The 12926-nt window shown below is 38.8% G+C and overlaps 1 protein-coding gene across 1 annotated transcript in view; it reads right to left on the minus strand.

Annotated features, from left to right (window-relative positions):
- The window catches only part of pudp (pseudouridine 5'-phosphatase), a 15523-nt gene continuing 2597 nt past the window's right edge, over positions 1-12926 (minus strand). The window contains exon 4 of the mRNA XM_008325266.3: positions 1-1510. Coding sequence (XP_008323488.1) covers positions 1334-1510 — 177 coding nt within the window. The 3' untranslated portion in view covers positions 1-1333. The remainder of the gene's footprint in view (positions 1511-12926) is intronic.

Here is a 12926-nt window from a genome sequence, read left to right on the forward strand (position 1 = left end):
AGCACGTCTGTAGAAGTGCTGCTTGTCTGGATGCTGTTAAAAAAAAAAAATGACAGTGAAGATGGATGTGTCCCGCAGCCGCTCTTTCCTATCAGTCACGAGCACAGACGAGGACAGAGCCCGGGAAACGTGTCAGGGAGCTATCTCTGCTGCCCTCTTCACTCACGGGCACGATTCAAGTTCAAAAGGTTTGGGGTAAGGATAATAGGAGATGGGTGACTGACAGAGACAGGTCAGATTCTGCCTCTGTTGGTTGAAAACACTGTATGGGGCGATGCCTGAAGCTCTCTTCTGGCTTTATAGAGCTCTGAATGCTCAGAGACACTCTTAAAGGTTTCGTAGGTAGTGGCTTATCAACAGTAAAGAAAACGTTCACAGCAGGACACCTTAATCTTGAAGTAGGTCAGCACGTGTCCAACAGGAAACAGGAAAGATTCAGGGTAGAAGGCACTTATTTACATCTATAATAATGAATGACAAAATTTTAGTCTGAGTCAGTTTGGTTTGGAAAAATTGGTCACTTTGTCCAGTTTTAGCTTGAATGGAGGGATATAAAGAGGAGGAAAGAGTAAAGAAAACTCGTCCCTCTCCCTCAGCAGCCAGGGAGGATTTGTTGTACAGGACTAAACAATTGTTCCGATTGTTCTACGCTGCTATGTTTTTGATTGAAGGTTTGGAGTTTTCGAAAGTGGCTGTGGAGGGTAGCACTGTGCATGGATATTAGCAAGAAGGTCAACAGTCAGATTGACTTTTCCTAGATTGAAATGTACGAGATTAGGGAAATTGAAAACACAAGCCTTTCCTTTGTTGTATCTGCTTCCCTGAAGTTTTACAACTTGATTCAACTTGTCTTGTGTAAAGTTGTAGTATGAGTATATGGCAGCGGTAATGCAGCTGTGCACCAGATATAAAAATATATTGTTATATTATGGCAGACTTTTGTTGCAACTGCGTCCCCCTTGGTCAGCTCCAGTCCACTGCAGTCTCTGTTGACTGCTTTTTTGACCTAAAAAGAAGAAGATTTATTTATCCTCTTGTGGTTGCTTTCACAATTGTCTTCTACAATGAAATAATTGATGTTTTATTATTATGGTATTATAATTAATCCAGAGGCAAAATGTACTGAGCCAGGACGATCAAACAGGAGCCTGTCTTTAATAAACCTATTGAGATATGCCAATAAATAAACAGAATAAAGAGATGCAGGAAGAAATGCTAAAATTCAAACATCCATAGGTCTGCACAATAACAAAAGATAACTGCGACTTGGAGAATCAACAGAAGAAAAACATCAGGCACTGACAGAGGATTTGCTTTATTTCCCATGTTTGGCTCAGTCGTACGCTGGCAGCCCAAAGAGCTGTGGTGAAAACTCTTCCATGCTCCTGAGTAGCAGCGTAGCTTCCTGTGTCAGGCTGCGATCCAGGTTGTCGTCAGGAATCATTACCACTTGCATTCCGGCCGCCAGTGCTGCCCTGACTCCATTGGGAGCGTCTTCGAACACCAAACACTGAAGGGCAAAGACGAGAGAAGCAAACATTACCCCGTGAGGCCGTTTCGACCAAATGTTTAAAATCACAGCAGATACTGTGGAGACATGAAACAGAGAAATCTTTTTTCTAATTGGGTGAATTTGACTTTCTCATTATTTTGAAGAAGATTGCCCTGAAGGTTTCAGAACTTAATGTCGGCTTCACTTACTGTATGGGTGCCGCTTCTATTTTACTCATTTTTGGCTTCATTTCATTTATAATCCAGTCTAGTTGTGAGCTACGACGTAAAGGCTCAGTATAAGAAGCTAATTAAAGGTTAATTTCTGCTACTCAATTGATAATTACTTCTTTTTACTGTTCCCATCAGTGGGATTAGCCGAGGGCTCTGTTGTGTGCCGTTGTGTTGCTGCTGTCATTGTTCAACATCCTTTACTTTTGGGTTAACTGACATCACACAAGTCAATTAGGGCTCCTTGAATAGACCTCTTTATTTTAACCTGTGTATTAGAGAAGACCGGAACAATGGACCTCAAGGCTGGTGGTTTTTTAAGCTTTGTGTTTCTTTTGTGAAGCTTCTGGCTTTTTTATAGGCGGAACCTTTATTTGCACTGAAGTACATTTTTTTAGAAGCAGGGTTAAAGCTGTGCTTTTAGCCCAGTAATGAATTCACCAGCCAGCGTTGACAGGGAACCTAAAAAGGTCTTTTTCTAATTTAAGGAAAAGAGCACAAACAATGGCATTTGATCCTAACTGCAGTTCAAATTAACCTTGGCTGAGTTTCTAGTGCAGTTGTCATCGATATTACAACTGCTGTAGTTACTTTTTGCAATATACGTTTTATTTCAGTGAGGAGCACGGACAAAAGTTTTGAAACAACTTATGTTAAAATGTTTTTTTTTCAGATCCACTTATAATCTGTTTGCCTACAGGAGTGTAGAAAACATTTCATTTCACTTTCTGTTTAATCCACTGAGAGCCTCTTCTTCCATACCTTTTCCCTCTCTATCAGCACTGTTCTGAATGTGATTATTGGACAGTAAAAACTGATTAACCTCACTGGTGAAGGTTCAGCCTTATTAATCTCCTGGAGGTGCAGGAACATCCTCGTTCAACGTATGCACAGGAAAAGCTTTCACACTGCAACTTGTGCAACTTTTCTTTTTCTTTTTTCTTTTTACCACCCACAGATATTTTCTCAACACTCAATGACTGAACCTATTCACTGTTCAGTACTAACTCTATTAAAAAGGCTTTCTAGTTATTGGTATAACTGAAGTACGCTAGTATTATCTACTTACTGCAAGTTCACTTATTAAAACAAATACAGTTAATGAATCTGTGTATAATCTTAGCTACAAACGCAAAGTTAAAAGTACAAAGTTAGCTACAAATGCTAAGTGTTGGATTCATAGAGACATCTTTAAGCCTTGGCTACTGTCTTCCCCAGTAACACAAAGTTAACCATTTAATTCAGGGAGACTTTTTGTGGTGTAATAAATGCGGTGGGAGTCTGCTTACCATAATTAGAAAATTCCAGACTGAAAACTAAAGGATAGGATTCGTACACGACTAACATACAGCAACAGGGAAGTATTATTACTCACTCACAATACACAGCTATAATTGATGAGTTTAACATATTAGTGTGATGGGATGTAAAGAACGTAAGAGACTGTAACTTCTGATAAGGCTGAGGTCACATGTCTGTAGCACCTAATGACCAGCTTCAGCTCCAGCTTCAGCTCGAGTAGAAACATTGGTTTAGGTGTTAAGAAAATACTCAAGTTGGAATTAGTAAAACACAGCACCACTCATTTTCTGGCTCAAATGCGGTCTATGTGTTGACTGAAAATTTCCCCCCGAAAATTAGAAAATTAAGTTTGGTATCTTCTGATAAAAATGTGTGTCTGTCCTAACAATGTGGTATTACGTGTTGATAAAAGCCTACAAACATTTCAACATCAAGAGCAACTGGACGAAGTAGGTTTTTTGAAGTGGTTTCACCTCTCATCCAAGAGGCTTCTTCAGTTCTGACCTGGATGACTGACAACCTACATAGACAGATTTACAACATATGTTGTTAGACAGGTACACTGTATGTCACAGCGAGTGATGCATTGTGCACCGTGTCGTTATATAATTGACTGTGTTCAAAGATCACGTGTTTTACTCAGATAAACAGAGACATACGCAGACAACGAAAGAAGAGAAAATAAAATATATGGAGCTTGTTAGAGCTGTGACGCACAGCTGATACATTGTGAGTAACGTTAATAAGCTGATACGCTCCTATCTGTCACAACACACATGCACACATACATCACTGAAAATGCACGTGTGTTAGTGTTAGTTAGTTAGTGTGTGTGTGTGTGTGTGTACACATCATGCTACGTGTTTGTGTCATGGGTGTAGCACTGAGTGAATAAATGACAGTGACAGATTGCTCACTGAATCTTCCAAATGATCCTGAAGCCCGGGGGCATCTTAAGCAAAGGTTGGGAGACATTTCATCATTTATGTTGTGTGGAGCACAAATAAAGACGGTGTTGATGACAGATGGACATTTACAACAGGGGATAACTAGAAATTGTATTTCCCCAAGTTTTAGTAAAACAGTTTGTATAGAAGCCAATGTGAAATGAGGCCACATCTCATGTTCCCAATAAACACAGGGAACATTTCCGTAAGGATCATGATGTTCCTAGTCAGGGGTTGAGAGTTTTCATCAAATTAACCTGATGTTCCTATAACGGCAATCAGACAAAGAAGAAGAAGAAAAAAAAAGAACAGGAGGAAATAGAGAATAGAAATTAGGCTGAAGGTTGAACAGTTGGAACCACTCTTGGAGCTTAGTAAAAAATAATCTGATTATTTCTTTGTACAAATTCTATGTACAAGCACTGGCAAGCTAATAATTTAGCATACCCTGTGGATTTGGTTTGAACTAATGTTGTATTCAATTTATAGCCCCATCCCAATGTTTCAATACAGGAAACCACATGTGGCTGAAGAGCCACAGTCTTCAGACCTGTGCTGTAGGGTTTCTTCTGGAAGAGGTCTTCTCTCAATGAACCAGCCTAGGCTAAGACAGGTAAAATTTGATAAACAAAACAAGTGCAACTACCTGAAGCACAAAATGAAACTTGCTAATTTGCTGTATAAAGCTTTTTTATACAACCATGTCTCCTGCTGTTTTTGTTGCGTTGCTTGTGATTTGAAAAAGAAGGACTCTGCAACATACTTTTAGGATAGGGTTCTGGACATAAGTTGAGCATCATTTTTGCAGGACAGATAGGGTAAATGCAGTGTGTATCAAGTAGATTTTAATGAACTTGGCCATCAGAGCCCATTGAGCAACCCCTTAAAAGTTTGTTTTTACAGTATTTCATTATATATCTCAACAGTCAACCTTGCAGCTCAAAAACAGCTCTAAACCGTGCATGTCTCTTTACCTGAATGATAGATAAAAACTCGGTTAGGAATCTTTTGCCTTATCAAAGCCTCTCTTTGACAACAGTACCATCTGCTCCATGACTAGTCCTAGACACGGGGCACAATTAGGCTATCAGTGGGAGAAAAATGAGGTTGCTAGAAAAAACAATGAACAACTGGAAGCTTACCGGCAGCTTTGAAATTACGTTTTTTGTTCTGTTTCAGTATGTTGGATCAGTTCCCTGATTATTTAGTGTGAATCCTTCTAAGCCCCTGATGGTTTTGCAGGGAGAAAGGCCAATAAAAGCGTGGGGGTTGAAACAAGTCCCGAAATATAGTTGCTGTGTTGGCACGGCATCATTATCTGCACATCCAAAGCTCCAATGGTCAACAGGGAATTTGCAAACTCTATACACACTGTGTGTGAACCTTTCCTCCCTCTCATTCCTCAACGCCAGCTTTCCATAATTTACTCTGCAGTCATAAAGTTAGCAAGAGGCCTGCCTTACAAAATACAGCAGCATCATTCTGATTTTACTGCATCAGTGGTGCTACGGTCTTTTAGCACCAACTTCAGTCATTAAAGGACAACTGTTTTCATCCCCACCAGCTTCAGTTTGTTCTATTTCCCCCCTAAACTCTTGAAGGATTCTAAAAAGGATTGCGTTTGGTTTAAGCACACTGACAGTAAAGAGCATATGTAATCCAATATCTTCAAAAGAAATCCCATCATGTTTGGAGGACAACTCGTCATCACATACATTGACGCAGCAGGACTGTCACTGCTCAAAAAAAAAAAAAAACAAGTTCAAACAAATTTTCTTTGACACCACAAATCTTTGAAGATATTTGGATTTTGCTTAGGTCTTCTATTTTCACAGGAACACCAAATGGTATTTCATTCTTTCTTTTACCAAGATTGCATCAAGCTCGGCTGCACTTAAAGGGCCTTAAGACGTCTGAGAGATTCTTCTCTGGGAAAGGATGCTTTCTGGACTAGAACAGTAATAAACACTGACAAATGCTTTTGTTGAATTTAGGGAAACTACTTGCAATGCAATTTGTGTTTGAATAAATGACACACAATTCAAGGTCTACAGAATAGTCGTAAGACTATTGCATCAGCAACAGTGGCCCACAGCATGCTGGGAAAGAAAAGAACATATTGAATGACAAAATCTGAGCAGCAACTTGCACTAGAGGAAAAAAAGTATGGCAGGGCATTTCAAACTTGAAAAGAATGTAAGGTGACACTTAAGGATGTTTTGCTACACTCAACTCAAAATACAATATGTTTTTTTTTTGTTCACAACACAATTATATCACTATTGTTTTTTTTAAACAAAATGGGCTCCAGACAAATTATGAACAAATACAATCATCAGCCTAATTTGTCTTCGTATTTACTGCACATCATGCAGCTATAGAACAACTATAAAGCATTGACAAGGTATAGACTGGAGTTTGCCAGAGTGAGTTCAGTGATTGCACATTCATGTCACTGAACCATTGCTGCAAAGGATAAAGTTAAATGCAGTCTGAAAGTCAGTTGACGGCTGCCTGGAAGCAGGATGATTGGGCTAGGCAACTGAGTCGTGCTGTGCCCTTAATGAAGGAAACAAGAAAGAAAAAGGAACCTGGCAAATCTCCTGCATCAAAAAGAGAGCACACCCAGTTGGTGCGATTTCACAGGAAGTAGAAGCAAAAAATGCACCTTCAGACCCTCCTGCATGAAGGTGCAGCACTTAATCATGGGTGTTGGCAAATTATTTGTTACAGGAACTTTTAATATCATTAATCCAAGTTTATATCAGTGAAATAAAAATGCTATATTTGGATATAGCCTTACATACAGTATTTCATAAGAGAACCAAATACACTGAACTTACATATTTCATAAGAGAACCAAATACACTGATTTGCATTTGCCTCTCTCTCTACGGGCTGTAGGTAAAAGGTGAATATGTTAAACTTTGCCAGCTCTGTAATGGACCAATTTAATGTATAGATAGAAAAGTTCATGTCTTTACAGTACCTGATTTAAATATCTGGATTATTAAGCTTTCCCCAGGTGTAACACCTCGTATGATAAATGACGGAGGAGCACTGGTTCTCCCTCTTGCTTTTCTCTGCATCTTTATCAGCGTGAGCATGAACGAGCTCACTTTTATGTTTCATTAATCTTATTCACGTGGCCTAGCACACCTTTGGTTAAATCTGCCGCCTTATCGACAACAGACGCTACTTTGCGGTTAAAGAAAATGTCGCTGGTCTCAATGGATAAAAAGAGAAGTGGCTCTTCTCTTGCATTCGGTTAGACAGACCACATTACTCACCTGCGAAACCTTTCTGCTGCTGTAATGTTCACAAGGAGAGACACGAGGCTCTCTTCACTTCACCTCTAGCATCGCGAATACACCATCGAATCATTTATCCTAGAAGTTCTCATTTGATGCAGAAGAAACCATGATGGAACCATTTGAAGTAGAAAAAGCACAAATGTTAAGATTATTACTTCTTCATAGTGATGGTGGAGATGTTTTGGAATGCAACAGTAAAATATTTAAGTATTGTTGTAGTCCAACCCTCATGATCTATAAATCAGAATGAAGTATAAAAGGAAGGTCTACAAACAGCTTTGTTGTTGCAATGATGAAATCTTAGGGTGTACTCACACTAGGCAATCATACTGTGCCCAAACATGTTTGCCCTCTATAGTCCAGGTTTCCACAGCATGTGTTAGTGCATGTGTAATGTGCCTGAGTATGACACATACGCACAAGCTTCGAAACCTTCCTATGTTTCCTGCTGCCTCCGCAAAAATCTGTATGCATACAGGAAATTGCTGTCTCACGTAATCAATTAATTCAGACATTGGCGAGCGCTGACTATTTTGAAGATTTCACTAATAACAGGGCAGTCACTGCAATTGTTGTTGGGTGCGCTCTCCAGCAGCTTCTGAGACGTATGTGTCAAAGGCAACCAGGCTTCAACAGCCTGGCTTTGGGGTAATGCGAGTGCGGGCCAGATCAGTGGGGGCAGCTGGGCTTTGGCACAGTACAGAACAACTGGCCCTAGTGTGGGTGCACCCTTAGAGGCATTTAAAGATAAAAAGTAAAGATGTGCAGACCTTTGTTTTTGTCTCAGCTAGACACATAGGCGATCATGTCAGTGATTGACCAGACATCCTTAGGATCACAAAGACAACAGATAATAGTGACAGCTGACTAGTGAACTTGGGTCTTTCCACAGAAAGAATAGCCAAATGTCTTTTTACAACACACGGAATTGTTGTCCGAAGAAGTAACCTTGAGGTAGACATTAATCAGTTACAACCTTTTTAGACTCTGTTGCATGTTTTGATTTCTAAATTACTTTATTTACAGGGTCCTTTTTATTAGATTCAAAAACAACAACCAAATTGCAGACTTAATTCTTTCAAAAGATAATCATAACAGTTTCTGTATCTGGAACATGTTTCCTACACAACGTTGAACAAAATGACATTAAGGCACATGCCATTTACAAAAGGAGAGAACTATTAGTAGATATGAATGAACCTCAGAGAGGCAGGAAAAGATTTATCTGAAGCTAAAGTAAATCTGGCATCTGGGCGCTTTGCCTCACTTTACCACCTTATTACATGCAGTGTGAGCCAGGTGTGAGCTTTTCTCTACAAATAGTCAAGATGAAGAAAGGGTGGAATTTAATCGAATAGACGACTGTGCTACTTTACTTGCTTTCTTGGGCTTTTTTTCTGCCCTTACCTTGAGACCTGTATCTTTTCTGGTTTGTATGTTGGTGTAAAAATGCATCCCACAAAAAACACATTGTGTGACTGTGAATCCTTTTCTTGGTTTGTCTTGGTGGATGAAAGGTATCAAAACCTTTGCGTCTTTTCTAAGATATGAGTACAGAAAAAGTTTTGTTTTTTGCAGTTGTGTGTGCGTGCGCCCAAGCATATGTGTGTTTTTATGTACACCTCATTCTTCTGTTTACCAACCCTCTGTACCTCCCCGATCCCTTTACCTTCGCCTCTGTAGGCTCCACTCTCATTCTCTTTTCCTCGTTTGTCCCTCTACTCTTCCTTGCTAGACCCTAAGTCACAGAGCAGGAGCCAGGCAGTGACGCATCGCCATTCGTTATTCCACTGAACACTCAGTCAACCCTCCCCCCTTTACTCGCTGAGCTGCAGTTTCATATCTCATCAAGAAAAATGCCAGCTCAAACCGTGGTTGGCTGCAGATTAAAAAATCAGGTGTGCCCTGCCACATGCAGACCTACTGGCTGCAAAAAAAAAAGCCTTTAGAGGAAGAGTAGACGTGAAAGAAGGTAGACCACTTTATAGATATGTACTTGAAAGAGTAATGAGAGACAATAGAGACATAAAAATCCAATCAAACCAATGGTTCAACTAATAGTTTTTCCAAAACAGACAATTAAGACAAGTTTTTTTTCTAATATTTGTTTTCATCTTAAACCAAATAAAATCAAAGTCTTGTTTTATTTTCATGGATATAAACACAAGACACCTGATGTAAATGATAATGATTGTGAAGATTGTGGTTTTTGAAAAATGCATTATAATCAATAAATCCATTGATTGCATTAAAATGAAAATGAATTTGATCATTTTTCCGGTATATTTCCATGTGAATGCATGTTTTTCCTTGTCTGTGGCCCTCCAAACAAACTAGATGCACCTGGGCACGTTTGTTCCATAGCAGAATGAGCAGGCTGAACCCTCTTGTCAGTCATCCACTCTTTGTAGACACACAAAGAGTGGAGCAACATAGATAGGCCAGTATGCCAAATTAGTTTGAGAGTGGTAGCAACAAAACAAGGCAATTCGACAAACTTTGCACCAAAAACATAACCACCTGACACAGTTTGGGGAAAACCTGCACCTGGAGATGCAGAGCCTTCGTCTGTATTCAACAAGGTAAGTACAAACAGAAGAGTGCAACTCGATGTGTGTTCACAGAAAGAGTAGTTCTCTACACCACAAAAGCTTCACAACCCCCGACAGCCCTTAAAATATGTATTTTTTATTAGGGGTCCGTGATGTGTCCGTAAATGCGGGATGTTCAGGTACCATAGATTAAAGAATCGTAAAAACATACTTATGTGAAATCAAATTTATTGCATTTGAAAGGTGTAAAAACATATGAAATCAAATTTATTGCATTTGAAAGGGTGTATTTGAAAATAATATATGCTGTTTTATCATTACAATAGTGGCTCAGTCTCAAAAAAATGTTGAAAATATTATCATTTATCAGCAATCATTTGTGGGACCATATATTGTTCAGCAAAATTGGTTATCGTCCCAGGCCTATTAATGTTTTAATACTGAGCATTGGAAAATGTTTCAGGGCCAACGAGAGTTAAATATTGTATTTTGTTTGTCTCAATTTGGGTGGCTTAAAAAAAAAACCAAATGTCTCACTTATGATCTGAGTGATAGGCACCTCGAATTTGCTTTACGTTATTAAGAAATACTGTACCTCCAATAAAAGTTGCTTGTCACATTTGACAGTGTTTATGTCCCTATGCTGTGTGTAGTTGTCTTTCAGCAAACTGCTCCTTTCAAAAGGACATGATCATGGTCCATCCCAATTGACTGAATGACCAATAACAGTAATAATCTCAAGCAAAACACCATGAACGAAGCAGAGCCGTCTATTGGAACATTCAGCGTTCATACAAACACATTTTCTAGCAGCTTTGTTGTGGTCATGATCAGAGTGAGGGCCGTGGGATAAAAGAGGATTCAAAAAACTGTGAGAGTGTGTGTGTGGGTAGAATGGCTTGTAAATTTACCCTCTCGACTCACATTGAGCTTGTGTTGCGTTTGATGCCACTTGTCGATGAACAACTCATCTCTGAGCTTGTAAAACCATAAAACGGGAAATACGTTTCTATTGCTCAGAATAAGAAAATGCTTCACCTCAGTGTTGTTCTGTCTAACTACCAATGGAAGAATTCCACTCTATGGGCAGTTTTGTATTGTATTTACCCAGAGATATGTACTTGCTGGCTATGCATACAAACCTACTTTAAACCCAACTCAGCCATTATCAGTTTGACAATAGTAAAAAAAACACACACGTGAAAACATAGACTGGGAAAGATAGCTATGTCTATTCATGACTTGTATGAAAAGCGAACAGTAGCTACCATTTGCAGCCATAAGTTAACTTAGCATCTAATTTCCACAGCAGCCTAGTGCTCTGCACTTTTAGCATGGCTAGGCAATGTTGGAGATATCAAACATCTTATTGCATTTTACATTTGGTTTTGCCCTTTTCCTCTGTCTTCTCTAGCCATGATTTATACTTATCTGTGTGCAGCCACACATTGTTGAAGGAGCACCTTTCCGGCATTGTCTTGAGCTGTTGTTAACGTGTTATCACTTGATCTGATCTGCCCCTTGCTATGCACGTCAAACATCACCTTACGAGAACAGTGGCTGATCACATCAAGATTTTCAGATACAATTAATTATTGAACAATTTGAAATCAACATTATAGGCTGCTATAACTAAGTGCTAAGTGAGAAAAAAAATCCACAAACTTATGTTTTGAAGAATTTAAGAATTTTCCAGGCCTGGACATTTTCAAATTCCCTTACTTTTCCAGATTTACGTACGAATAATAACAATTTAACCTTCACTCCAACTGACAACAGGAACACACCAATCGACTAAATGCACTAATGCAGCATCACTCTGACATATAATCATGTAAATGTGTAAAAAAAATAGTATGTTGTCACAAAAGTGGGAAACAAATTATAGTGTTTTGAGTATGTAACAGCAGAGTCAACACTGCTAAAAGCTACCAGCTTGACTGAAAATACATCTGAAGCAGCCAGTGATTGTGAAAGCTTTTCAATTTTGATCAAGTGCGGAAGTAGAAGGTTGTGCGTCTGCCTGACGTCAGGCTGACTCACTGCGAACGGAACACATTAACTGGGAATAAAAAGCCTGAGGCAGCCAACAAAACACAACATACTCAGGATGTACTGTACAAATCCATTGGCAATGCAGACAATTTGTAGTTCTCAACATCATCTTTACTGGTGCATGGATATTTTCAGAGCACCCATATTTCACAGGTAACAGGTAACAGTTTAGTTTAATAATCATTTTACAACTGGAAGCCCACCCGCCCTCAACATCGGCAGCATCCCTCAAGTACATCAGACCACACTGGATGTTAAGCCTCATCTACGTGCAATTGTATTGTGCCTGCACTGTTTTTAGGCTTTTTGTTTTCAGCCTGTGTTTTGTTTTTCAGTGTGGCCACGAAGCTGGGCTCCTGTGTTCAGTTTCTCTTCGTGCGAGGACTTGCAGGGAGTAAAATGATAGTGTCTGTTATAACATGACAGAAACAATTGTCTAAATATTACCCATCAGTGCTGATATCACTAGTATATACAGTATATACTATAAAGTAAGAAATCATGTGGAATAATATTGCACAGATGCACCTGACGCTATCAGGTGTGTAATTAATGCTACTATGCGTTCACACTGCAAATGAATGAAATTTAATATAAAGCATACAAACTACTAGTCTTGTGTATATTTTTGTTTATTATTAATTTATCTTGTGGAATAATTACAGGAGGTAGGAGATAAGCATAAAATCATGAATATCGTTTCGTGAATTGACTGAATGTTGCATTTCTACTTCTGATTAAATCTCAAGAGTCAAGTCTGTTTTATTTTGCACTTATTTCAAACAAATTCTAAAACTGATAGAGTTGTTCATGTTTATTTTGTATTTAGTTACTTTATATAAATACTAAAACTCTCTATTGTAGGTGACTGTGCTACATTTTTTCATTAAATGTTTATACATTTAGACATTTTTAATACAATTAGTTTCTTTTTGGCTTTAAATATTCTTCCAATATAAAAATAAATAAAATAAAACTGGTTGTAACCATTGTCCTGCTTGTCCTCACTGTGGTATGGGTTGAGCTCACACTGC

Source organism: Cynoglossus semilaevis, chromosome 14 (assembly GCF_000523025.1).
Source record: "Cynoglossus semilaevis isolate Cse_v1.0 chromosome 14, Cse_v1.0, whole genome shotgun sequence".
NCBI lineage: Eukaryota > Metazoa > Chordata > Actinopteri > Pleuronectiformes > Cynoglossidae > Cynoglossus > Cynoglossus semilaevis.